Raw genomic sequence first — 26,040 nt, 5'->3', positions numbered from 1 at the left:
GATCTGTGTTTTGTTAGCGCTCAGGACTCTGCTCCACTCATTTTGCATGTCCATCACCGCTAGTTAAAGTCGATACTCTAGCTGAATAACATGCGAGCTAATGTTGCTGAATCAATCATTGCTGGTTATCTTTTGCGCTGGTTCCATTCATATCTTACTGGACGAAAACTGTCTGTTGCACGGGTAATGGTGGTTGCTAATACGCTCCAAGGCAGAATTGAATGCTCTGAACTTCTGGAATCAGTAAACTCGCACGATCAACCTAGGGTACTGCGAAATAACGGAATCCTGAGGATACCTTTTCGTAGAACAAATTACGGACAACGTGGAGCGCTGTTGGGTCTACAACGGGCATTCAACGAGGTTGCCCCAGGTTTTTATTTTAACCTATCCCGACCGAGGATTCGTCGTAATTTTACAAAGGCTTATTCTGCCATGTTTCACCTGTTAAACAATTAAGGCTCAAGAAAGAATGGGAGATGAAAAGAACATTCTGAATTATTTACCACCGGCGGTGTGTCGTCTGTCGAAAAGCGAATTGATTATTATTCAATAGTTATTCTAGCTTTTCCATGAGCCGTCTATTTACCATGCGTTCAACTGTTCTACCTAGGCAGCATAGTAAGGTTATAGGTCGTTGATTTCAAAGAATTTTGTAATCCTTACCAGGTTTAGGAATAGGTACTATAATTCCATCTTTTCAGTTCGACGGTATGTTAACTCTGCTGGGAAAACGACATAACATAGGATAGCTAATATCGTCGATCCCTACCGACTTACTTCCAGCTTAATCTAACGCCCACAGTAGTTCGTCAATCGTAAAATCTTTGTTGAGATCATTGTCTACCGGTGATTCATCAAACACATTTATTTGCAATCCTATATCTTGGTCAGGGCATTCTGAAGCTTTTTGAAAGGAATCTGCCAGGTGTTCGGCGTTACATTCGGCTGCAGTTTCGATTTTATCGTCAATTTTCAGTACAGGATTTTGTTTCCGCCGTTCACCGTAAAATGCATTGAAACGCTTTCACGTACAATTGTCCATACTGAGCGAGGGGGGACATATATAAAACTGGTCAAAATCTGTCCATCAATACAAAAACTTGAATGAAACCAGAAACACTGCCTTATATTTTGCATTCCTTCATTGTGAATTATTTCTCTTAAGATGTAACAGTCGTACTATTCGTTCATTAGTGGAATTGAATTTGTCTTCGATTAAGACAGTCTCACACCGCTGTAATCTTGCTCGCGGATTTTGAATCGGGAGAAAAAATTCCCGAGGTCCGAGGCTACCTTTTACAGAATGGAAGGAGGCTACTAAATATATTAACTCTATTTCATCAAAGTAAAGTTTTTACTGATATATTATAAACTATACAAATTGAAATGAATCTAAGCCTCAAAGTATTAAGCAGTCTAACACAAAAGGTAATCTAAACATACATCGTTTTGTTTATACAATGTAGAAAAACTTTTCCTATCGAATACAATATAAAAGAAAAGTACGACTGTTGATTATTGTTAGACATAAGTATATTTTATTAAATCCTTCTTCTACCACATTTATTTAGGATCGATAGTGGCCGTTGTCAAGTCGATCATTTCCGGATATTTGACATTTTTCTTATCCAGCATAGCTTGCGCCCAGAGAATCAGTTTGAGAACGTTGACCATCCTTGGACTGGACTGTTCCAGGTGTTCCATTTTGAGAACAGCTGCGTTAAGTTCACTGGCCACCTTCTGCCGGTACGTTTGGTCGAGGAGATCCGCAAAAGGACTGCTCTGTGGGTCTGGGAATGCCAGCAAAGCCATAGTTCGCTCTATCTCGTTTCGAACTTCTTTGTTATTTTCACCAGCTTCGGAAATCTGAGTTTGGGCGAAGGTGAGCGCTTCGTCGATTTTTCCCGCTCTGTGAAGAAAAAGAATAAATTAAAAATAAGTTTAATCTACTTAGCAATGTTGCCTTTGTCATGCATTAGAAAAGGAATATTAACGCACAATAGCTTCATAAAAGTATTCCCGACCCTAACGTTAAACAACCAGTTCTTTTTTTACACGGTTGGGTTTCAGTCTATTAAGACCTTTAGCGTCAGTGAAATCATGAGTTAACCCTACAAAAAAAAATAAAATAAAAAAATCAAAGAAAATTCAGGTGGTATTTGCAAAGCTGTGAAAGTTCAAGTTAGCCGAAAAATTAAAGAATTTTCCAACCGTGTAGAGCATATTTAGCCCCCATGAATTTAAAAGTAGATTGATTATTAACATTTTCGGAAATTATTATTATTATTTTTTTTATTATATTGAAGCGCTGAAATAAAAAAAAATGAATACAGTATTAGCTCACATTAGTGGCTAATAATCAAATTTATGAAGTACAAAATACCAGCCTAAGACTGAAAGTTTCTCAAATAAAGACACAAAAAAGGACAAAATGCACTCCTTAGTTTATTTTCTATGATTTTCTTCCCTTTTAGCAGCAATTAAAAAAATATAGAAATGTGTACATATTTTCTAACATTGCTTATTTTTTCGAGAGATTCGAAATTTCGAATATAAAAGTATTTAGAGCAGATACGCTTTATACTTTTTTTTGAGACGTCTGGTACTACCTGTTTGTCAGTCGTATGGAAATGATCTTGGCAATATGGGTCATGGGAAATCATTCTCAAAAGCCATAAAAGCTCAAAAAATATTATTCAAAAGTAGTTGAATTATAGTGTAAAATGACCAATAATGAGCTTCATAGTAGCGGGGCCCTCCTTAGCCGTGCGGTAAGACGCGCGGCTACAAAGCAAGACCATGCTGAGGGTGGCTGGGTTCGATTCCTGGTGCCGGTCTAGACAGTTTTCGGATTGGAAATTGTCTCGACTTCCCTGGGCATACAAGTATCATCGTGTTAGCCTCATGATATACGAATGCAAAAATGGTAACCTGGCTTAGAAACATCACAGTTAATTACTGTGGAAGTGCTTAATGAACACTAAACTGCGAGGCGGCTCTGTCCCAGTGTGGGGATGTAATGCCAATAAGAAGAAGATGATAGTAACGGGATTTAGCACTTGCTGCCATTAGACGATCAAAATTCCAACATATTAAATTAGCGGTCTCCAGTTAGCCTTGCGAACAAAGGCATAGGATTGCCAATCCGGAAACGGCGAGTTCGATTCACGGTCCGGTTTAGGATGTTATCGGGTCGGGTGGAAAACATTCTCGACTCTTTGGGCGTAGTTTATCCATTGCCAGTGCCACACAAGATACATACTCATGTAATGGCTGCTGGCATAGAAAAGCTTTCAATTAACTGAGGAAATGCAAAAAGAATACTAAGTTGCAAAGCAGGCCAAGATCCAGTTGGAATGAAGAGCCATAGAAGAAGTAATATTTAGAGATGCGTATTTCGACATCGACATAAGGCAAAACGAATACTTGCGGGTTAGTCCGCGTATTTTTTTAATCGTCAACATCAAGAAGCACTAACCCTTCCAATTATTAAGGTAGGAACAATGGTAGGCACGACTTACCGGATCAGTTCAATGAGATGCAACTGCTGAAGATGAAAGTAGAGATAGCGATCGTTGTCCAGCAATTCCGGATGCAGCTGGTTGACCAAATGTGTGGCCTCCTGTATTCGTCCATTCTGCACGGCTTCCCGTATCAGCAATCTGTTGTCGAGCGAGCTTAGGTCTACCGAAGGTTCCACTCCGGACTCGGCTTGGAACTTCTCCGCTGCTTCTTTGAATCCTTCTGCGCAAAAGAGAAATGCAGTTTAAAGGAATTCTGGACGAGCAGAAAAAAATTTCTGCGCTCTTACCCGTAACCAAATAATTCATTATCAATTTATTCATGTCGTCTTGCTTGAAAGGGAAAGTTTCCAGACGGGATTGCCACTCTTCTCGCGAAATTCCATCGTTTTTATCGCTGATGCTCATTCTTTTCGCAATTTTTGTTGTTTCTTGAAGCTCGATATTATTTTTATTTCGCAGATTATTCGTAATCTTCACAAACAACGCAAACACACCACTTTTCCCGTGACGAAAGAAAAAAATCAACCAACTTTTTATTTTGACAGTAGTTTTGAAGTTTGTAGCAGGGCTGTTTAATCTTATATCAATGACTACACATAATAAGGTGAGGAAAAAGTTCAACTGCAAGCGGATTAGTGGATGGTTAAATATTTATAAATAGAAATAGGTGACGTACATTGATGCAACACTTTCTTATAGGCATATAGGGGAATGTCTCCGATTGTGGGCCACGAGGTGGTCTACTCTGATTTATTTTTGACACTTTATAGATACGACGAATCTGAGCAATGTCAAATTTGTAGTGTTTAACATTACCCGCCAAAAGCATGGAAGCGCAAAAATAAGTATTACAACACCTGCTTTGAATATTTCAAAACCACAAAAAGTTTAGCATCATCCTGTTGAGAACAACTAGTACATCCCGTTCCCTACACTTCCTGAAGAAACCTTTCTTGCTTCAGGAGTGATTCCTTTTGACGTAGGACTTACGTCTTTCTTTACTATACTGGGTGTCATTTAGATTTTTGGAAATCGAGAGCGTTACGCTGGAAGGGAAGATTTTGAACGTTACTAGCGCCTTTATCTTTCAATGGATTTTTGAGATTTATATATCAATCGACTCGGACACTCTCCACCATTTTGCATATTTCATTGAAACTTAAGATTATTAACGATAAGCTATTGAAAATTTCAATTCTTGTCAAAGCCAGAAAAATTTTCATATGTAACCAATCCCGTGCATTCCTATAACAAGAACATCAGAATGCGGTATGTCACGGGCCTTCGGGTCTATCGGAAGATTTTCTTTGTGTATAAAAGAAGCAGTGTCTGCCGTGTGCGAGTCATTACAATTTGTGACAGCAGCGCGTACTGACGTGCTTTTTGCTCGCGCATTTTTCGTTTCGTTCGTTCGTTCGCTGTGTTTACCTACACAGCGACAGCATGCAGTCATCAGTGCCAGCGGTAGGGTGGTGGGTCTGCGAATATGCATGAAAGAAGTGGGCGCATTTTTTGTCATTCTGTGCTTGATGATGCAGTGGTGTCGGTTGCGATGGATACAAATAATTTTTCGTTGACGTCTTTTTGACTCTATTTTAGTGTGGTTACTGCTCCTTGATTTGTTTCTTATTGTTGTGATTTTTTCAGAAGTAAGCACGCATGTTAGCAAAAAAAGCAACGAAATTGGTGCTGTATTTCTTTGTTTGGAAAACGGGACAGTCTGAAAATTTTATAAATAGAATTTGTAAACTTCAAATACTATCATCAATAAGAAATCTATAAATGCTCTACATTTCCTTGAGTAAATAAGGGCTTAATAGTTAGAAACAAAGCAATTCTAATTATGTATTTAATTATTAGTTTTATTTCCAGAGTTTTTGAATAAGCAAAATGCTAATAGCTCTTCACAGCATGGAAGTTGTTGTTTCCAATATCAATACCTATAATCAAACTCCATAGATCCAAAAGTTAGAAGTTAAATGTAAACGTTACGTTTATACAAGTCCTACGTCTACTCGCGGTTATGTTAAAAACATTACCCTTTGCTCGTTTTTGTAGTACTAGTCTTCATAACAAAAAGGGCACCATTACGGAGCATGAGATATGATCAAATTATTCGTAGTACTACACGTAAAAAATTTAATGTTATTTATTATTAATATTTCTAATACCTTTTTGCCAAAGCAGACGCTTAATGATATGTATAAGAAAAAACTTATACATCGTATTAGTCACATACATTCCGAAACTTATACTTTTCATTAACTTATGAATGTTATTAGCTTTTTGGTATGGGATCATTCATTAGGTGGCATAATAAAGAGTATAAGTATTTTCGAATGTTTTTTTGCCAAAACATATAAGGTTATTTTTTTACGTGTACATGACCAACACCCCCAGCTGGGTGAGCACCCAAAAAAATCTGCACGTTGTTTCCACCTGAAAAACTACGTAGATTTTTTCCACCTGAAATTCACGTAACTTTTATCTGATTTTCCGGTATAATTCTGATTCTACGTGAAAATCAGGTAAACTCTACCTGAGTTTTGGATAAAATTCACCGGACACGTAAGTTTCACCTGAATTTTCTGAAGGATTTACAGTTACGTGTGCACGTAGAATGTACCTGAAAATTCAGGTGGAAGAACGTTTAAATTATTTGGAGTGAGGGGTAGAGGATGATACATACACACACACACCACAAAAAGTTTAGCATCACTCCAGAACTCATATATATATTCGTGATGATGTATTTATCATCGAATCTTTTCCATGTTGAACATGTTCCTTCAACAAAATTGTTCATGGCGATATGCATTACAGGACCATCTAGCTCCCTAAGGTGCATTGGCCACCGGGTGGTCATCCTGATGATCCGTATTTAGGAACACGTGCGAAGTCACCATTTCATACATCCATTCATTCCAGCGAGATGCGAAATTTTCATCATCTTTCGTAATCGCAGTATGACAGAAAAATTGATGCTTAGTGACGCTTGCTCGATCCTTGGTGCCCACCTATAGGTACTCCGGGAGTTCTGGAATATCCGGTGAAGTGGTAAATTTCAATAATTTGTCCCAGAAGGCTGCGACTTTTCTAAACCGTTTGTTGTAGCAATGCCAAAGCAAAATCAATGCAAGTATCACTCATTAACCCCCGGTGGCCACCTATTGGTACTCCGGGAGTTCCGGAACATCCGACAACTGATCAATTTCAGTAATTTGTCACAGAAAGCTGCGGCTTTTTTCAAAACGTTTTACTGTAGAAATGTTAGAACAAAATCAATGCTTGCACCACTCATTGACCACTAGTGGCCATCTGGTGGTCCTCCGGAAGTCTCGGAACATTCGGTGAAGTGATCAAGCTCTGTAATTTCTCTCTGAAAGCTATTACTTTTTTGTAAACTGTTTGTTATAACAATGACGTAACAAAATCAACACATACACCAGAAGTTTTAGATAGAATACATGGAAGTGGACGTTTCTTTGTCCCAGAAATTTTCGACATTTTAGAAATTGATTAGCGATGTTAAAGCAAGATCAACAGAAGGACCCTCTCATTCAGTACGGATGGTCAACAAATTGTCCTTCTGGATCTCCGTACAAATGGTAAAATTTTGAAATTTGTCTTGGAAAGCTAAAACTATTCGTTAATCGATTGTTTGTGCGCACAGAACACTAATTGACCCCCGGTGCCCGTGAAGTGGGCCTCCGGAAGTTCTGGACAATTTATGTTCATCCACAATGTTTGGGCTCGCCCCTTCCTGTGCACACCAGTGGTTTCTGCGATCTCTAGCAGCAGCCAAAATACGTTTATCTGCAGTGGATCTATAGCCCGGCGAGCAATGGATGTTGTAGGGTGGAAATATTGTTCGCGGTGACGAGTGACTATTTGACCCAGTGGTGGTATTTTTTGGTGTCGTTCGAACGGCAAGTTTATTGTGCGCTTACGGAGCCTAGGCTAGACGGAGGATATTCCTAGCCAGAATCTTAGGACAGAGGTGAGGCCTTGTTGGTCAAGACCTACAAAGAGAGGTACGTCAATGTCCTTAAAACCATGCGAGGTGCCGAAAAGCTTTCGACACTGGGTGAGAACGTGCGAAGCGTCTGGCGCACCAAGGCAGGTGAACTGATCTTGGTGCTGAAACGTGGAGCAAAGGCGAGCGGTACCGCATATAAGAGGTTGGCCCAGGAGGTCCTGGGTGAGGGAGTAGAATGGAGGTCCCTGGGCACCGAGGGAGGTGACCCTCCGGTGTAAACAGCTGGACGAGGTCACCGAGGCAGAGGACCTCATCTCATCGTTAAAGGTGCAGTGCGATATATAAGTCGAGCGATCTTCTATTCGCCTTAGAGGTTGGCCCTTTGGCATGCAGGTAGCTTGGTTCAAGTTACCGATAGCGGACGCGAAAAAGGTCCTGGCGGTCGGGAAACTGAAGGTTGGATGGTCAATATGCCCAGTAAGCATATTCCAGCCACCTTCAGTCGAAAAGTGTTTTAGGTGCTTCGAATCTGGTCACAAGTCATGGGAGTGCAAGGGGCCGGACCGAAGTAACCTGTGTCGTCGTTGTGGAAAGGAGGGACATTTTGCGCCGGCCTGTGATAAAGCACCAAGGTGCCTTATCTGCGCTAGTAGGAAGCAAGCTCATAACCATGTTGTGGGTGGACCTACTTGTCCCTCCAGTTGTCAGCCTTCTTTCGCATTCATCGGTCGTGTTCAGGGACGGGAATGGTTGACATTTCTTTTTACCATTCCTTCTTCCATGCAAAAAAATAAAAACAAAACCACGGCAGCCACAGCAGCAGCCACGCCAAGCAGACGACAGTCATTACATGCTTTTACCATTTTCTCTCCCCACAATTAATGTTTTCGTACAATAATTTCACAACGTACACACTCAGTTCAGCTCGGCATATTTTGATTCTTTTGCCGAGATCCGCACAGCCGAGCGCTCGGTTTGTGTTTTTCTGCTGATATCTCAGCTGAAAAAATAGTTTGTTTACTGCGGCACTCAAAGGAGCCACCGTAAACATATGTTTATTCAGCCGATAATCCAGCAAACGAACTTAAACCGAGATTTGCACAGCCGAGATCGGTGGAAAAAATTAAGTGTGTATAACCGTTTTTGGTGGGAAATATTCATTTCATTACTACTTGCTTGATTTAGAGACAAGAACGAATAAATCAGTACCTACGGATAGCACTCCTTCTAGGCTTTGCGCCACAGGTAATTAAACTCGAATCTTTGCTGTTTGCGCTGCGCGCGAGCTGAAACAAAGAATCTCACGCAAATGTTCACCGCGCGCCAGCACGACTCTAACGTAGCGGCAAGCAAACAGTTTGCTTCATCGGAAAAATAAATGTCACGATGTCGCTCACATTTTTTTTGGTTAACTTTTTCGGCTTGTTTGGCGCATGAAAACTGACTGAAAAAAAGATAAACATTCGCATAATCAAAGTGTTTTAATGTACATTTCCCAACACTGGTCGTGTTCACTTCGATTCTCTTGCGTCTATTCGTAATTCGTTGAAAATGTGCGGTGCTAGAAAGAATACACTAATAGTGGATTTTAGTGTTCTTCCTACTCGTCCTGATGCTAGGAAAGTTCAAGATTTTTTGGATAATGAACTGAAAATCCAATATGCGGAAGTCAAAAGCATACAGTTGCACAACTCCCGCAACTGTGTGTTCATTGAAATGCAGAACAAAGAAGTTGCCTCTCGCTATCAGTTGGAACACAACTGGAAGAGAATCATGGTATGTGCAGAAAAAGAATTTCGCATTCCTGTTTATGTGGACTGTGAGGCGGTCACCGTTCGGGTGCATGACCTCCCTCCAGCGATGAGTGATTCCTCCATAGCAGATAACATGCTAAAATTTGGAGAAGTTATTTCTATGCGAAGCGAAACATGGAAGCACTATTTTCCCGGTATTGCGAACGGTGTACGAGTACTAAGGATGAACTTGTTGCGTCACATACCATCTTTCATCACAATAGACAACGAAACGTCGATGGTAACGTACCCTTCCCAGCCCAAATTTTGCCTATCCGGGGGTGAAATGTCAGCAAACAATAACTTCAACATGCGAAGAAACAGGAACTCTAATAGCCCCGCCCCCAATTCCAACCGAGTTGTTTAGCCAAACCGACTTCCCACCAATGGACAAGGAAAAACAGATACCATCTTCCGTAACCAGACGATCTGCTGCTGAAGAATGTAAACAACACAACGATAGCGACTGGACAGACATCGAGGACAATACATCGAACACATCATCCGATTTCAATTCGCCTTGACGGCAGTGAGAAAACAAAATGGGGGTTTGATGATGCTTTTTTATTTCACCCTGCAAGGCATATAGGACGTGAATTTAAAAATTCTTGTTGAACCGTTAAAACGCGTTTTAGCCGGAAACAGTTAGATTTTTCGAGTAAGAAATTTCATTTACTTTCAGATTGTAGTGGCAAGATGGGCAATGCCCATCGTGCGGTAAAATCTCACTGAGAATTCCTCTCGATAGAGCGAACCACACTACTGCAGGCAGTTAATTTAAGTATATGTAATTGTATTGAATAAATGAGTTTTGTTCCTGTGATCGCATGAGTCAGACGTGTTATCCTTTCTTCCCTCAAAAGAGAATTTCTTTTAAAAGCTAGACATGCATCTTAGGATGTTACAGTGGCGACGAGGATGAACAACTATTGGAAAAAAGGATTTGTGTGCAACGTACATATGTACGTACCCGTTTTTTTCACAAACCCGTGTGAATAACACTTTGGGTGTGACTCATCGTGATTTTGTAAGAGGGCGTGACTCATCGTGATTTTGTGTGATGGCGTGACACATCGTGGTTTTATGTGATGGCGTGAATTTTTCTTGAGTTTTCTCATGTGAACAGTGTTATTTTTTTATATTGTGATTTTATTTTGTCACTTTATCTCGCAAACTTGTACAGCATATATTATATTTTGTTGCTAAGTGATACGACGGTAGTGATTACAAATCTTTTTCCGTTTCGTTGAACTTTTTGTATTTTGCAGCGAGCTTTACAATTGACAAACCTTTGTACTTCATATGAACAGATGATTTATTTTATTGATAGAAGGCATTATTGTACCATATTTTCTTTTGTTTGTGTTCTTTGCCATCACTACACTATCATACCACATCTGCTTGATTGTTTCTATATATGAGTCAACAACACTCCAGCGCTATCACAGTTTATTTCTCCAGTGCCAATTCAACAACAGTAGTGGATCGGATCCAATGTTATGGATTTTATACAGGTTCGGGCGAGAGAGCGCAAACGTGTTCGTGAAATGTCGGAATCAGTAACAGTGTTCGTTTCGCACGACGACGGCGGTGGCTCGGGTGCCGGAAACAAAAGAACGGTGACGTCAAACTCACACCTCATGAATGAAATTTGGTGTGAGTTTGACGTCAGCAATCCGCTGATCAGAAATGTTTACAGTTTTTGAGCTACCAATACGAACAAAAGGCACGCTCAACCGGACCTGTATAAAATAAATGACATTGGATCGGATCGACCATATAAGGTGTATTGGACAGGATAAATATCGTGCTCATGGCGAACAATTTGCTGCAGTTCAACGTCCAGCGGCAAATATCATCTATATCATCGTGTTTATGCAGTCTTTCACGTTCTACCTACATCATTAGTCAAACCTACCTTGCTGAATTGTAATTAGAAATTCCTGGAGAAATGTGTGCGCTGCTTGAAAAACAATACTCAATGAGGATAATGATTTTGGAGTGATAATTTATAGCCCAGATTACTTTTATTTTAATTTTTTTTCAATACTTTCGCATGATGGTCTTAAAAGATATTCAACATTTTTTTCGTTTTTTGCTATATTAAGATATTAGCTGACCAATGGTGATAATGAAGTTGTTTTATTTATTTTTAATGACGATTACTGTTTTCGATTTCATAGAAGGGCGGAAAGTGTGTGCTTAAAGCGATTTTATTTTATTATTGAGAAGCGAAACTAACTATAATATATTGCGCGAACGCCAAAAAAGGGAAGAAGAGTTGAGTTATTTAGCAAATTTCAACTTAATTTTGTCGGATTACATAATGTATTTCAGATTTCTAAACTTGGTTATCGGAATTCATTTGATCGATTTGTAAGGCAAGGAATAACTTTATGAGTGATTCATATTTCGAGTAATATAAATATTGAAGCTATAAATTTGGGAATTTAATTCCTTTCGAATTATCGAAGATAAGTATTTAGAATAAGTTGAAATGATAACCCTTCGTGATAATTGTAAATTTCTTTAGGGTGAAGAAGTTGTAGTGGCAAGATGGGCAATGCCCATCGTGCGGTAAAATCTCACTAAGAATTCCTCTCGATAGAGCGAACCACACTACTGCAGGCAGTTAATTTAAGTATATGTAATTGTATTTAATAAATGAGTTTTGTTCCTGTGATCGCATGAGTCAGACGTGTTATCCTTTCTTCCCTCAAAAGAGAATTTCTTTTAAAAGCTAGACATGCATCTTAGGATGTTACACAGATTAGCATAACTAAAGCTGAATTATTTTGATTAAAAAAACATGTATTGATAAGTAGCCAAACATGTGGTTTTCCAAAATGCTAATGCTACGTATTTAAAATCTTTTAGTAAATCAGTTTTTAAAACATTTTATAAGCATTTTAAAATATATTTCCTATCTTCACCATGTTGAAATACAGTGATTTCACGCACACGTCCGTCTCCACTAGGTGGCAGCAGCGCGGCTTCGTCAAACCGAATGAAGTGACAAATAAACTACGGCGATGCAGGCAAAAAGAGTGTGAAATAAAAGAGTATGCTCCGACCAGTGTTACCAGAATATAGGTTAAAAAAAATTCCTTCCAAAAATGTTGTCTCTGGGGGAGGGGGGGGTGTGGGGGGTTATGTCCAAAACCACCCCCCTGGCTACGTCACTGGGGGTGATTAAAAGCCAAGTCACTTTCGATTATTTTATAGTCCAGACTGCATTGTAAGTTTATTAACTCAACATTTTAAAAATTTTAATTTGACATTTTTCACTTATTTAATAAAATGGTTTATCATATGTGTATTAGCCCAATTCGCAAAAGTTAAGGAAGCACGATCACCAGAAAGAAAAGTAGCTTAGCTTCGAGGTGGTAATTTAACATACAGTGAAGTTAATCGAATAAAAAGCCAATTATGTGCCAGATACTGCTGCGCTAAAAATCCAATTGAAATCCTATTATTGAATCATTTCAACATCCATTGCGTAGAGCTTATGTAGCCTTAGTGATTTGTGTATCACTGAAGAGCTATATAAGTCAGTTTGAGTTGGAAAAACATGTGAAGCTCTTTTATATATTTAAACGATATTTTTTTCAAAATTAAACTGAGCTTTAAAAAGAACAGAAAAGATGGTAGCTTTCTGTTTGAGTGTTTCCGGTTAGCAATGGTTTACAGTTTGGATTTTTTCGTAGCAGTACTGGCGGCTAATTGTCAAGATGGATCGATTATTTCCGGCGGTTCATTGGCAGCAGTGCGATTGGGCGTGACGGTATTGCTTTGCTCGTAGCGGATGTTCATCGTGTTGGCGTTGCCTGGTTCCAGAGCGTAACCGATCGATTTGTAGAAAGGAATCAGCTTATCTTTGCAGTCCAGTGACATCTTGTAGCAACCGAGTCGTTGGGCGAGTAGCGAAACCGTGACCACGATACTGCGAAAAAAAAGGTTTCGTGAATCTTTTCGGAAAATAGATGTGGTTTGAATAAAACTTACAGTTTACCGAGCTGTTTACCACGGTATGTGTCATCTACTACGACGTCTTCAAGCCGCCCTCGGACGGAACATCCGTGAATGAATTTATGCTCCAGCACTAGGGTTGCGCTACCGATGATTTTATCATAACGGCTGTCCACTATTACTGTTACGTAGTAATCTCCACTTGCACGCATTTGAGCAAAGCGGTCTGAAATGAATTTGGGTTTAGGAATATCAAGAAACGCACTATATTTACTCGCATCTTTAAAGGTAATCCTGCCAATTAACCATCAAGTACGAGTGGTACGATTTTTACAAGTTTAGTTGAAATACATGGCTTCGCCTAGACTAGACTAAGTGAAGAGAGATACTAAGCAGACAGAACTGTTCACACACCCTCCGAGAACTACGTGCATGTAGCTATGGACCAAGCGGAATGGAAATGATGTTTGCCTACTCTGCCCATGAAAACATAACTGCCCCAGTTAGATACAGACCTACCGGATTTGGAAATCAAGTAAATATGGAACAATTAGGCTTGTAGTGGCAGTACTACTCAGGGCTCAGGGCCGTTAGTAAATATGTACTTTCCAAAAAAAATCCATATTTTCTAACCCTCTCTAAATCTTACTTGATAAATTATTTCTATAAAGCTCGTCTACTTACTCAAAAATTGCGCCAAAGACACATCGCCAACCGAGGTCAGTTGTGACAAGATTTGGAGGAAACCGCGATGGAAATCTCCGCTCTGCAAAGGACGCACCTTCATCCATGGTTCTCCGGGATTTGCGGCTGAAATGGGTGGACTAAACTTTGCTGGCGATCGAGAAAAATCCAGATCCAGTAGTAACGAACGATCGTAGAGTGATAGCTCTTGCTGTGAAATAAAAGAATTATAATTTTTTTTAATGAACGTTTATGTTGCAGGGTGAGTGAGCTGCTTCTGTACACTTTAGTTCATCATATGGCAACCGCTGAAAAATGTGTATCTTTAGTCTATCCATCAGTTTCAATTGTGTAGAAAGCCAGTGAGTATATCTCTGTTGGAGCTTGAACAATCCTTCATATGAGTTTTTATTCACAAAAGTGATCAACATAGTTCTGGACAAAACCGGTAATCGTTTATATTAACACAAACTGAGCATTAGTGGCAGGCACAAGCGAAGCGCCTCACTATAATGCACGTCGCGTCACTCTTTTCCAAACTTTTCGTATCGCACCCTCACACCAGTTTGGAAAGAATGATTCGCCGTGGTTCTCCTATTCCTATATTCACATGATTCTTCAAACATTTTTCAGTGTTGACAAATAGTAAAATATTTATAATATATGTGACCTTCAGGATGTATTCAGGGGCAAATTGTAACTTGTGTAACTAGTTCGAAAGCACTAGTCCATTCGCATACGAAAGGTGTTTACACTTCCGCATGTATCATTGCATTCTCTTTTGGAGTGGCTTTGTTGTTTAGGTCCAGCCAATCAATGGTCTTATAACACACCTACCAACCAGTTTTGCCAATTATCGGTGAACATGCAACCAGTTTTTGATCGCAAAGACGAAAGACCGGGCTCTGTTGGGGTGTGAAACTGGAGCGCAAAAAACAGCCGTCACTTGATGCCACGTTTACGATCGACTTCCTTTAAAAATGAAAATGAAAGCTTTGAATATTCCGGGAACTTACCTCAGGATGTGAGGCCCCCATCCTTGCGTACACCTGGGCCCCGGGCGGTGATTAGTAGAATGGGTCAATCAACGTTGCGTACTATTCCACGAATAACACGCAGTTATTCGTAGTGAGAGGAAACGAATGCGCCGCTTAGTAACTGAATGTCGCCAAACTACAGCCTTTCATCGCCACACAAGATACCGCTGGCGATATCAAGAATCATTAGGCAATATTGCCACTTTTTACGAGGTGTTTAATAACAAATAATGCGTTGTGATATGATTTCGCTTTTATTGGACCGCTCAATCGACTGTCTGGCTGGCACACCAGCCAGTGAGTGACTACGACGTGTCAGTGTTGAGGTGGTTGAAAGAAACTTGAAAGATAGAAAGGATAGAAATGAAGCATTCATCGGCCAAGGGGAGTTTATTTCAAATGAATGACTGGGAAGAATATGTTATCATGTTTGAGCGAATTTTAAATTATTAATAATTTAAATCAAGTAGCTCTTGAATGGAACACATGTCTATAGCAGGTCCATAGTATAGGACCCGACAATAGCGATAGAGACCCAGATAGATAGGGAATCACGTGGCGATGCTCTCAGTGGAGATAGCTCCAATAGTACATGTAGTGGGGTTTTAATTTGTTGGTAATTTTACACTTTATGATGGTTTCAGTTGATGCGACTGATTTGTATGCTGTTAAATTCAGATTATCCTAAGATTTATAAGATAAGATAAGACTATCGAAACAATGATAAAATTGACTCGTACCGCAGTACAGGTATGAAAGGCGACAAGAAAATAATTCCAAGACTATCTTTAATGAAGACAGTAATATAGGAATGTAATATAGGAATGAAGGAAACATCGATACTGCTGCATACACTTTTAACGAAACTTTACAGCAAATAATGAAACATGAAATTCCACTTAAGAAAAAACGACGACAAAGAAATGCAAAAAGACCAATCTGGTATAACAGTCATATCAAAAATTTGAAAAATCGCAAGCAAAAAGCACATAAAATCTACAAGAAAGAAGAGAGTGATCGACACTTAGCGAAATATTTGGAAATCTGCGACCAACTGAATCTAGCCATCAGTAATGCACTTGAAAAATATAATTCAAGAACTGAGCTGTCCAAAGAACTTTTTCAATTACGTAAAAACAAAATTAAAATCAGACAATTTTCCATCTGTAATGTACCTCGACGAAAATTTTGGCGATAGAAATGCAACTTAATATCATTTAGCAGAAAAAGAACAATACCAAACATTTCAATTGCATTATGGAATCAGAATGTGGAAACATGTGAAAGAGTAAGGGACTTAGGAGTAATCTTAGACTCTAAACTTTCTTTCGTAGACCACTACAACACAATCATTCACAGGGCTAATAACATGTTAGGGTTCATAAAGCGTTTCTGCTATAACTATTTCATGACCCATATACAATTAAAACACTTTATGTAGCTTATGTTAGATCAAAAATGGAATATTGCAGTATTGCATGGTCTCCTTTCTCAATTACGCACGAAGAGAGATTAGAATTTGTTCAAAAGCAATTTTTACTATTGACAAATTTCGCGCCAACCCTTCTGGCAGCACCATCTCAGAATCGAATGAAACTTGGTGGGCATAAAGATATGGTATTTCTAAGCCACTCTGCATACTTAGTTTTTCAAAAATTGTCAAGATTAACATTTGATGAGGGCCTAATTTTTTTTCATGGATTTTTTATAAATCGATGTAACTCTAAAATGACAAGACTTACAAAAAAGTGTTGTATGGCGGACTGTCGTGAAATTCCCAGAAGTTTTTTGGAAAAATATCCAAAAAATAAAATACCGATTTCTACACTGAAAAAAATAGTTTAAAAAATTAAAATCGATATTACAAAAAAACCTCATCTCAGAAATCGATGAAATTTTTTCTGCAGATAGGTATTTTAATTATCTAACTTTTCTGGGAATAATGTTCCTGTGACATATTTAAGGAAAAAAAGTTTTTCTAACAAAAACTTTTTTCATGTCCATATTGAGTGAAAATTTATCAGCGTGTTTTATGCCTACAGCGCCAATTATAGGTTCAGCAGCCTATCATCAACCAACGACACATTTTGGACGTATAAAAATTTGTTTGGAAAGCAATTTAGCATAATCTAACATAATTGTGGACCAACATTTGGAAAGGGTTTATGTTTTATTTGACTTTTTGTATCGAAGTAACTTAAAAACAATTACAAAAAAATAAATCCTTTGAAAAAGGGCAATGTTGCCGAAACGAAACTGAAGTGATATTTAATTGTAATAGTGGAAAAGAAGCAAAGGCTAACCACTGAACGGTGTAATTTAGAAACCGTTATAAAGCCTGTAGATGATTTTGTATCGTATTTTATTGAAAAAATTGATAAACTTATAACTTATGACATTATTTGCAAACAACAATACACTTGTACTGTTAGATTTATCTGAAAGTTATCCATTCATTATCCAAAATGCTGCTCAAGGTTGGAATAATTCGGAAAAGGCCCTTGCGAAGCTATTGGTGGCACTCTCAAACGAATGGCAAAACGAGCAACTCTTGCCAAAGATTATGGAAATACTATCAAGACTCCTCGGGAGTTGTACGAATGGGCGAATGGGCACGTTTTCAATCAAACAAAAATATCACTATATTACATTTCTGTTATATCACGAATGAGCAATACCGCCATCGGGGGTGGCAATAGGTCTGGGGGTGAGAATGGGTCATCGCTCTCACCGCGAGCATGGAGGGCGTAGAGCAAAATCGTTCAAAAAGGAAGCAAAAACTATAATTGGCACACAAAAGCTTCATTCTTTTATACCAATCGCTCATAATAAAATCCTGGCTCAAAATATTCCAACTCAGATGAAGACCCAAAAGTCTTTGAATTGTTCGACTAAGTTTACAAATTAAATTAAACAAATAAAATTGAAGAAAAAATTTAAAAAATGCGGAAAATTTATTATTCTTTAAATGTGCGTTTACCGGAAATCCCCCTAATGAAATTACCTACCGAGCTTCATCGTTTGGAATCAAAATGTTTATTTGATAAAAAAAATCGACCTCCAATTTTTATTTTTGCTAAACCAATTTTAATCTTTACATTCATTAATTTATTTTCTCGGTGAACGAAACGCTCTTTTATGTTTCAGACTTCATAGTTCAGATAAATTTACAATAGTGCATCAAACATCACAATTTTGTAAATCTGGTCATTTGTGTGTAACATTGATATAAGCAATCTAGAAAAATATACGCCCTTTCCAAATGTTGGTCCACATTAATGTTAGATTATGCTAAATTGCTTCCTAAACAATTTTTTATACTTCCAAAATGTGTCGTTGGTTGATGATAGGCTGCTGAACCTATAATTGGCGCTGTAGGCATAAAACACGCTGATAAATTTTCACACTTTATGGACATGAAAAAAGTTTTTGTTAGAAAATTTTTTTTTCCTTAAACATGTCACAGGAACATTATTCCCAGAAAAGTTAGATAATTAAAATATATATCTGCAGAAAAAAATTCATCGATTTCTGAGATGAGGTTTTTTTGTAATATCGATTTTAATTTTTAAAACTAATTTTTTTCAGTGTAGAAATCGGTATTTTATTTTTTGGATATTTTTCCAAAAAACTTCTGGGAATTTCACGACAGTCCGCCATACAACACATTTTTGTAGGTCTTGTCATTTTAGAGTTACATCGATTTATAAAAAATCAGTGGAAAAAATTAGGCCCTCATCAAATGTTACTCTTGACAATTTTTGAGAAACTAAGTATGCAGAGTGGCTTAGAAATACCATATCTTTATGCCCACCAAGTTTCATTCGATTCTGAGATGGTGCTGCCAACCGCTGGTCGAGTTGGCGCGAAATTCGTCGTTCATTAAAGTGTGTCTTCAGAAATTTTCAAACCGATTTCCACAGGAATTTATTAAGGAAATTCCGAATGTATTTCCGGAAGATGTTTTTCCCAGATTCCCATAGAAGTTTTCGCAAGAATTCCCGTTGCGATTTTCTCAAACATTTTGTTAGCGGTAATCACAGGAATATCTGTAAAAAATCTTACTAACTGCGCCTTGAATTTAACGAAAGAGTTTTCGGAAGTTTTTACGTAGTAAGTAACCCGCAGTCAATATCTGTTTGAATTTCCGTGTTCCGCAAAAAAATATGAAGGGATGTCCGCATGTAGTCTCTGATGATTTTTCGCAGGTTGTTTTTGAATAGTTAACTTGAATTTATAACAAAATTCCAGAATGAATTTCCGCATAAGTTCTCTGAGAAACTTTTGCAAGAATACCAGGATGAATTTCGACAGATGTTCTCGGGAAAATTTTCGAAATTAAGGAGCGACTTCTGCAGAAGTTCCACAAGCAGTTGCAGTTCCACTTGCAAATCAACGGAGCTTGAGCAACTATGCCGAAAAATCTTTCGAGGCACAGTTAGTATTTAAGGTTTTTTACAGAAATTCCTGTGATTACCGCTAACAAAATGTTCGAGGAACTCGCAACGGGAATTCTTGCAAAAAATTCTATGGGAATCTGGAAAAAACATCTTCTGGAAACACATTCGAAATTTCCTTTTTTGAATTCCTGTGGAAATCGGTTTGGAAATTTCTGAAGACAAACAACATTGTCGATTCCTTGTATATCAATGCGTCTTTGTGCCGAATTACGGAACAAGACAAGTAAAAATCATCATCTCATTTGAAAAGCGGTGCGTATTGGAATAGTTTTGGCTGTTTAGTTGATGTTAACTTAGTTTTAGTATTTCTAGTGGTGAAAACTTAGATGGTCGTTGAGGGTTGTTAAATTAACTGCGGTTTTTTTAATCCTATTTTCAATTTGATACAAACACGTGCAAAATTAAAGCTTTTAATCATATTTAAAATCAGGAATATTATAAAATCGATTTCGAAGAAAAGATTTTCAGTAAATTGTGGTAACCAAAATTGATATTTTACGTGTACAGTGAACGTTCGCTAATTGGGTTTTTTCTAGTTGGGGCGCTTTTTAGTTGGGGGCTCGCTAATTGCGGCGAAACCCAATTAAAAAGCAGCTAAACGTCAGAATATGATGTAAAAAACTCAACATTCTCCTGCTTATTCTGCTGGTATTGCTTATTTTTAGGTCACCAGTTCTTACACATTGAAGATGATGTTCGTCCCAAACTTCATCTGTTCGTTCTCTGTGTAATTACAGCTGACCTGACAATAACGGAGTAGCAACATGCTCATGCTCAATTCCGGTAACCAGGTAACTTAAATCGGTTCAACATAACATAGATCAAATAGTAGACAAGTTTCTGAATCTGTTGCTACCTGAGTCGTCTAAATCGGATGAAAATTTACAATGTTATGATCATTTCAAGTCCGTTGGTACCCGAGTAACCAGTCGGTGTCGTAAAGGTGTTTTTGTCGGTAACAAAAGGGTTGAAGAATTCCCGAGAAATTCCATAATGGAATTCCGAAGGAATTACTATAACTAATTCATTCTTATGAAAATGCTAATATCATCTTCCAAACTCAGAAGTACTTATTCTTCTTCTTATTATTGGCACTACATCCCCCACTGGGACATTTCTGCCTTGCTGCTTAGTGTTTATTCAGCACTTCCGCAGATTACCCGGGAGGTTTCTAAGCCAGTTTTGCATTTGTATATCATGAGGCTAACTCGATGATACTTTTATGTCCAGAGATGTCGAGGCAATTTCAGAACCGGAAATTGCCTAGACCGGCACCGGGAATCGAACCCAGCCACCCTCAGTATGATCTTGTTTTAAAGCCGCGCATTTTACCGCTAGGATGAGGAGGGTACAAAAAAGCGTGAAACATTCTTGCTCTTTTTTTAAACTTATCTTTAACTATTTCCGATGCATTGTGGATAGGATTTTTATAAATAGGGTGTATCAGTGTTTTTTTTCAGGAAAATATTTCTTTCGTGTAGTTTATGTGCCAAGTTTCAATATTATTTCAGTAAAACATCTTCGGTATCGGATAAATGAGCATCTCACAGAATTGTAATAAAAAAAATGCTATGATTGGAATTTAATAAGCAAATAAGCAATAATACAACAAATATGGGAAGCTCTACAACCAAAATTTACATTGATTTCATTTGCGCCATTAGATCATCTAAGCTGACATCGTCGGCCATGGTAGAGTCATGTGTTTTATCGGAATCTGGTCGAGCAGCTGTTGGCGCTTCGTATGCTAGCTTCAAACCGCTGGAAATAGCCGTCGATGGTGCTTCCTGAGATTTGTGTGTTTCATCCTCCGCTACTAGCTCGATGCCGTAAAGATTCTCCTCATGGAGTGGTGTTTCCTCCTCAGGGACCTCTTCAATCTTCTCTTGCTGAGGTCGAGCGGCGTAATCTTTCTGGCGATCAATACAAAACCGATCATCACAGGTTGGGTTAGGTTTAAGGCTCATCTTGGGGAAGAAATCAATCAGTGCGTTGTATCCTAAATAGTCGGACACCGTCCCGAAGTTGAGCAAATACTTAAGAGTGTTTTGGACCAGCATTCCAGCCACAATGCCCATTGTAGTCGGCAAACTAGCCGCACATACACCTTCTCGTTTCAGAGTTTTTTCGTCGATATTTTCTGCAACTACCAGAGGCGGAGCACACGCGAAACAAGCTGTATCTCCAGGGCGAATGAACTGAATGTGCCCGGACACAGCGTTCTCCGATACGCCTGATTCGAACCAGTTAAGAGACAACTCATTGCATGCCGCATTGATAGCCATCCGGGCTTCAAAATTGTCTACACAACTAAGCACCAAATCTACTGGAGTGTTCTCTTCGATGCCTGCAGTTTTGATAGTGTTCAAAAATTGATCAAAAGATTCCACTGTAGTGATGTTATAGTTATTGGTCAGAATTTTAACGTCCGGATTGATGAAATTAAGGGTCTTCGCTGCTGCTTCCACTTTAGAGAGACCAGCTTGATCGGGGGTGAAGAATAGTCGGTTCATATTAGCCAGCTCCACTTTGTCGTAATCGAAGAGAATCAGTTTTCCGATGCCACAACGTGTTAACATGTCCGCTGTTACGCTTCCTACGCCGCCAACTCCTAGAAAATCAGTGAAGCAAGTTTAGTATGTACATAAATTTAAAGAATATATACAGAAGGCTTATGCGCTAGGAAGACTACGAGCTATAGGGGAAGGTGGTCGGTTGCCGGCACTGGTCGGTTGTCGGCACCCCGTCGTAACTTTTGACAGAAAACAGATGTGGTCATTTTGACATTTGCCATACGTGTGCTATGTAAGCACGATCTTGTTGTGCCCATTTCCGAAGCATATAGAAGCTTTTATTTCGTTTTACCGAGAAAACACTTTTTTGTCAAGTGAAAACCCACACTTTTTTGGTCATTCGCTTAGTGCTATAAACCGTAGTAAAACGATCCAAATGGTGAGCGCATTACGTATTTACAAAGCAAATTTACTTTATTTTGTGATTCAATATTGTGTTCAATATTGTGACCGTAGCGGTCACAATTTAACTATCATTTTCATTTTTCAAAATGGTTACTTATTTCGGTTGTCGGCACCCCTCATCAGTTTATTGCCTAATTTCAGGCTATAAGCCAAGTTGTTAGCAAATCTAACAATTTTTGAAATCTTTATAAAATGTGTGTAATGTGCTTAAATGTAATAAATTTCATTGCTACAGACTTAAAATAAATCGCCGAATTCGGTAAAATTTTACCGAAATCTCAACAGCAGAACTGTTCGGTAAATAATTTAACTGATTTTCGGTGATTTTGACAGTTGAAGAATGGAAAAAATTACAAAAAATCTGTAAAATAAATTACCGAACAGTTCTGCTGTTGAGATTTCGGTAAAATTTACCGAATACGGTAAAATGAGTTAAGTGTGTATTGACACAATAAATCTTGATCTTCCCAGCCATAACGCCCCCACTTCATAGTTTTTCTTTTTTGAGTGGGTTTTTTTAGGGTGCCGATAACCGACCACCTTTTTCGAAACGGCATAAAATTGGTAATATTTTTCCAATAGACGAAATAAAACAAATCTCTCCACTAGTTATTAGCTTATGCCTATATGCTTCCATTGGTATGCAAATATCACCACATTGTGCAATTGGACGAAAGTTATGGACCAAAAACAAAAGGGTGCCGACAACCGACCACCTTCCCCTACCATTTGATATACAGAGTAACTTGATATTATTGTGCATGATCAGCACACTAATAATTTTCAAAACTGATTCTGAAGAAAAATTCAGACGAATTATAGTTCAAAGTTCATTTTATAATTGAAAATAGCTCATAATACTCAAAATTTCAAGTTTGAAACACTTATTCGGTGGCATTCAATAAGATTTCAGTATGCCGCATTCATGTGTATATTTTAAGCTACCGAAGAAATGTGTTTCAAAATTACGCAAATTTGCAACATTCTTGAAGCTAAGGTTTTCAGTTTGGTATATGAATTTAGACGTTTATGACCTATATCATACATACAAGCCTCTATAAGAAGGGGAAAAGTTTTAAAGAAATTTTTATTGCAAGGTTTTTAAGGTCACCGTTTTCCTATGCAGACACAAAAGGCACGATTGATATCTGCAAATGCTATTGTACAATTAATTACATAATTGAATTTGTCAATAGTTTTCAAAATGTAAAGCATATGGGTCAAAATGTAAAAATCGTCATATTCCATATTTAATCTATTTTATCGCAACTTTAACATTAAAATAAGGTTAAATGAGGTAATATAAGGTAACAGTTTGAGTTTATTCCTGCTAGATTGTGGAAACAGTGTATCGGATCACATAGAATCGAAAAACAGATTAAAGTTTTATTCTGATGTGAAAGACACTACTTCCAAAGGGACTTAATCTTTAAAGACAAACAATAATTTTTCAAACTATTTCTTGATTGCTTTGAGAATAGGTCGTATATACAAAAAAAAAGCTTTTTTTCGCTAATAGATGGGCAAGTTTTGCATTTATTGCTCCATTTTTACTTCAGCATGCTAGACAAAGCTATTCTCTTTAGATTTGTGCCAAGAAACCTGAAGAAAACTTTAGTATAATTGTGTAATAATCGAAATATAAAATAATTGTAAACATTGCCCTCATAAGAAGTCACTCGTATTTGAACACAGTTAAAAAATGTGAACATTGCCCTCATATGGTGTCAAATGACGTCATGATGCAATCGTTAATGTTTCAATCGCATGTGTTAATCCAATATTGTGTTACTAGATGTTAATCGAAATTGTAATTGATTTCTGGCAGTTAATCAATGTTCTATCGTACCACATACCAACGACAGCAACGCTTTTCTGTCGAATTCTCTCGTATTCGTTCACTATTCCCATCCGTTGCAGGGCCATGAGTCGACTGTATGGATTGGAATCCACTACTTCGGAGGACATTTTCTCTATCTTCTCTCGAGCACCACCGGGTGCGTTGGCTTTTAATCGAATTAGCTCACTTTGCAAGCTTTCGATTTGTAGTTTTAGTTCCTCTATAGATGCCATATTGCTGAAACCAATGAATGTAAAATTTATTAATGAATCACAGAAACTGTCCAATATTGAATCGGAACCAAACTACTCGTGGTGTGTACTTTCTAGCTTGAGACGTGTCATTCAATGCAAAAACAACAACAAGGCATACACGATAGCTTCGAATCCAATGAACATTTTGATACACACACACTACTTGATGATTCATTTTAATGTCAAGGCGCACTGGCACTCACGAACGGCAACTCTTCGCCCAACGTAAAAGTTATGGCATACCAAAACATAAGAAAAGTGATGCCATGTTTATTTAGACAGCAGAATTTGCTCGGACCTCGCGTCAGTAGGCCTAGCCAAGCATGTGTGAAGAAAGGGAAAGTGTGTAACTAATAAAGGATTCATTTGTCGATATCGCAACTTTGATCCTCGGCTTGATATCGGAGGAAATTATTCGGGAAATTTCTTGGGGGTAGTTGTGTCCGATCGGAAACGAGAAGTACGACAGACGTATTTGTCGTAGCCAAGCAAATTCGTCTTCCGATTTGCCTCTTACCAACGAAAACAAGCGCGGAACACCGAAGGATAATTCGCATGTTCACGCCTCAAAAACAGAACACTGAATGATCGTTTATTTTCACCGTTCCTATCAGCCTACTGAGATTGAATTTCAAATTTCTTCTCATTAGCTTCTTAGGCTTTGGTCCGATTCGTGAATCAAAATCGAATTAAACTTAAAAGTGACAGTTCAAAAATTTTCAAATAACCCTGCTCGCAGAGCAAGATTACTTTTGACAGATATTGAATCATTTTTGATAGATGTTTTGTTGGTCTTGCTGGGTAGCACCAGCCATTCTTATGAGCGGGGGATTTCATAATTTCTGAACTGTCACTTTTAAGTTTAATTCGATTTTAATTCACGAATCGGACCAAAGCCTTAGCACGGCATACAAAAAACAAGGCAGGCTCATCACATATGTAAACATTCAGTTTGAATGTAAACATGTGACGTCACTGCTATCTTCGCACAAGCTTGACCGAGACGATGCTCTACGGTCGCAGCATGCTTACTTTTGTACTCCAACATGTGGCGATAAAATATGCGTCACATTTGAAGTGTCATTTCTCCAACGAGCCTACCTTGTTTTCTGTATACCGTGCTTCTTAGTATGCTGGCATTTCAAATGCCAACTGAGATTGAATTTCAAATTCGTTATCATTTATTTTATTAATGTCATGTTTAAATATTTTTGTTTATTTCATTATTTTTTTCATGAAATAAGAAATACGTTCCACTTTATCCATCAATGTAACCAACAAATGCAAATGCATTTTTCGGACTCACTTTATTCCCCACAATATTTACCGTCTCTACTGTTTCTTTTTTTTCGGTTAGGAATTTTTGTTTTGAGCTGTTAATATGAAAACATGAATTTAATTGTATTCTTTTTTTCATACCGGCGCAGTAGTTTATATATCAATAACAGCTGTGAATTTATTATTTGTGGCACTAAAGCATTGACGCTGTCCTTAAACTGTCCTTAAATTCTATTGAAAC

At 38.1% G+C, this 26,040-nt stretch overlaps 3 protein-coding genes across 5 annotated transcripts; all 3 read right to left on the bottom strand.

The window, feature by feature from the left end:
• Positions 1-1,108: 1,108 nt before the first annotated feature.
• Positions 1,109-4,075, bottom strand: LOC134208219 (glucose-induced degradation protein 8-B homolog). The gene is made up of 3 exons (XM_062684264.1): positions 3,815-4,075; positions 3,525-3,747; positions 1,109-1,912 (listed from the first exon to the last, which is right to left on the bottom strand). The coding sequence occupies exons 1-3, from the start codon at positions 3,930-3,932 to the stop codon at positions 1,567-1,569; spliced, it is 687 nt and encodes a 228-aa protein (XP_062540248.1). The 5' UTR covers positions 3,933-4,075; the 3' UTR covers positions 1,109-1,566.
• Positions 4,076-12,513: 8,438 nt separating this feature from the next.
• On the bottom strand, positions 12,514-15,303 carry LOC134208207 (probable glucosamine 6-phosphate N-acetyltransferase). The gene is made up of 4 exons (XM_062684262.1): positions 14,969-15,303; positions 13,953-14,163; positions 13,305-13,494; positions 12,514-13,242 (listed from the first exon to the last, which is right to left on the bottom strand). The coding sequence occupies exons 1-4, from the start codon at positions 14,987-14,989 to the stop codon at positions 13,026-13,028; spliced, it is 639 nt and encodes a 212-aa protein (XP_062540246.1). The 5' UTR covers positions 14,990-15,303; the 3' UTR covers positions 12,514-13,025.
• Positions 15,304-21,001: 5,698 nt separating this feature from the next.
• Positions 21,002-24,701, bottom strand: LOC134205495 (ubiquitin-like modifier-activating enzyme 5). Of its 3 annotated transcripts, none has more exons than XM_062680774.1 (3): positions 24,590-24,701; positions 24,284-24,504; positions 21,002-22,060 (listed from the first exon to the last, which is right to left on the bottom strand). In XM_062680774.1, the coding sequence occupies exons 1-3, from the start codon at positions 24,694-24,696 to the stop codon at positions 21,087-21,089; spliced, it is 1,302 nt and encodes a 433-aa protein (XP_062536758.1). In that variant the 5' UTR covers positions 24,697-24,701; the 3' UTR covers positions 21,002-21,086. The 3 variants fall into 3 exon arrangements, with proteins under 3 accessions (XP_062536758.1, XP_062536759.1, XP_062536760.1); XM_062680775.1 differs by having other exon boundaries at positions 24,577-24,698; XM_062680776.1 differs by having other exon boundaries at positions 24,640-24,680.
• Between the last annotated feature and the right edge of the window lie 1,339 nt (positions 24,702-26,040).

This window comes from Armigeres subalbatus, chromosome 1, assembly GCF_024139115.2.
Source record: "Armigeres subalbatus isolate Guangzhou_Male chromosome 1, GZ_Asu_2, whole genome shotgun sequence".
In the NCBI taxonomy this organism is placed as follows: Eukaryota; Metazoa; Arthropoda; class Insecta; order Diptera; family Culicidae; genus Armigeres; species Armigeres subalbatus.
Note: the sequence above shows the minus strand (reverse complement) of the source record. Positions and strands in the feature narration are given on the sequence as shown.

Coding starts and splice junctions, on each gene's coding strand:
- LOC134208219 (XM_062684264.1), bottom strand. CDS start 3,932: ATGAGCATCAGCGATAAAAACGATGGAATTTCGCGAGAAGAGTGGCAA. Junction 3,748..3,814: donor AATGAATTATTTGGTTACGG/GTAAGAGCGCAG, acceptor TCTTTTGCGCAG/AAGGATTCAAAGAAGCAGCG. Junction 1,913..3,524: donor CATCTCATTGAACTGATCCG/GTAAGTCGTGCC, acceptor TTTTCTTCACAG/AGCGGGAAAAATCGACGAAG.
- LOC134208207 (XM_062684262.1), bottom strand. CDS start 14,989: ATGGGGGCCTCACATCCTGAG. Junction 13,495..13,952: donor GTCTTTGGCGCAATTTTTGA/GTAAGTAGACGA, acceptor AATTCATTTCAG/ACCGCTTTGCTCAAATGCGT. Junction 13,243..13,304: donor GGTAAACAGCTCGGTAAACT/GTAAGTTTTATT, acceptor TTTTTTTCGCAG/TATCGTGGTCACGGTTTCGC.
- LOC134205495 (XM_062680774.1), bottom strand. CDS start 24,696: ATGAATCATCAAGTAGTGTGTGTGTATCAAAATGTTCATTGGATTCGA. Junction 24,505..24,589: donor GACACGTCTCAAGCTAGAAA/GTACACACCACG, acceptor CATTGGTTTCAG/CAATATGGCATCTATAGAGG. Junction 22,061..24,283: donor GAAAAGCGTTGCTGTCGTTG/GTATGTGGTACG, acceptor CTGATTTTCTAG/GAGTTGGCGGCGTAGGAAGC.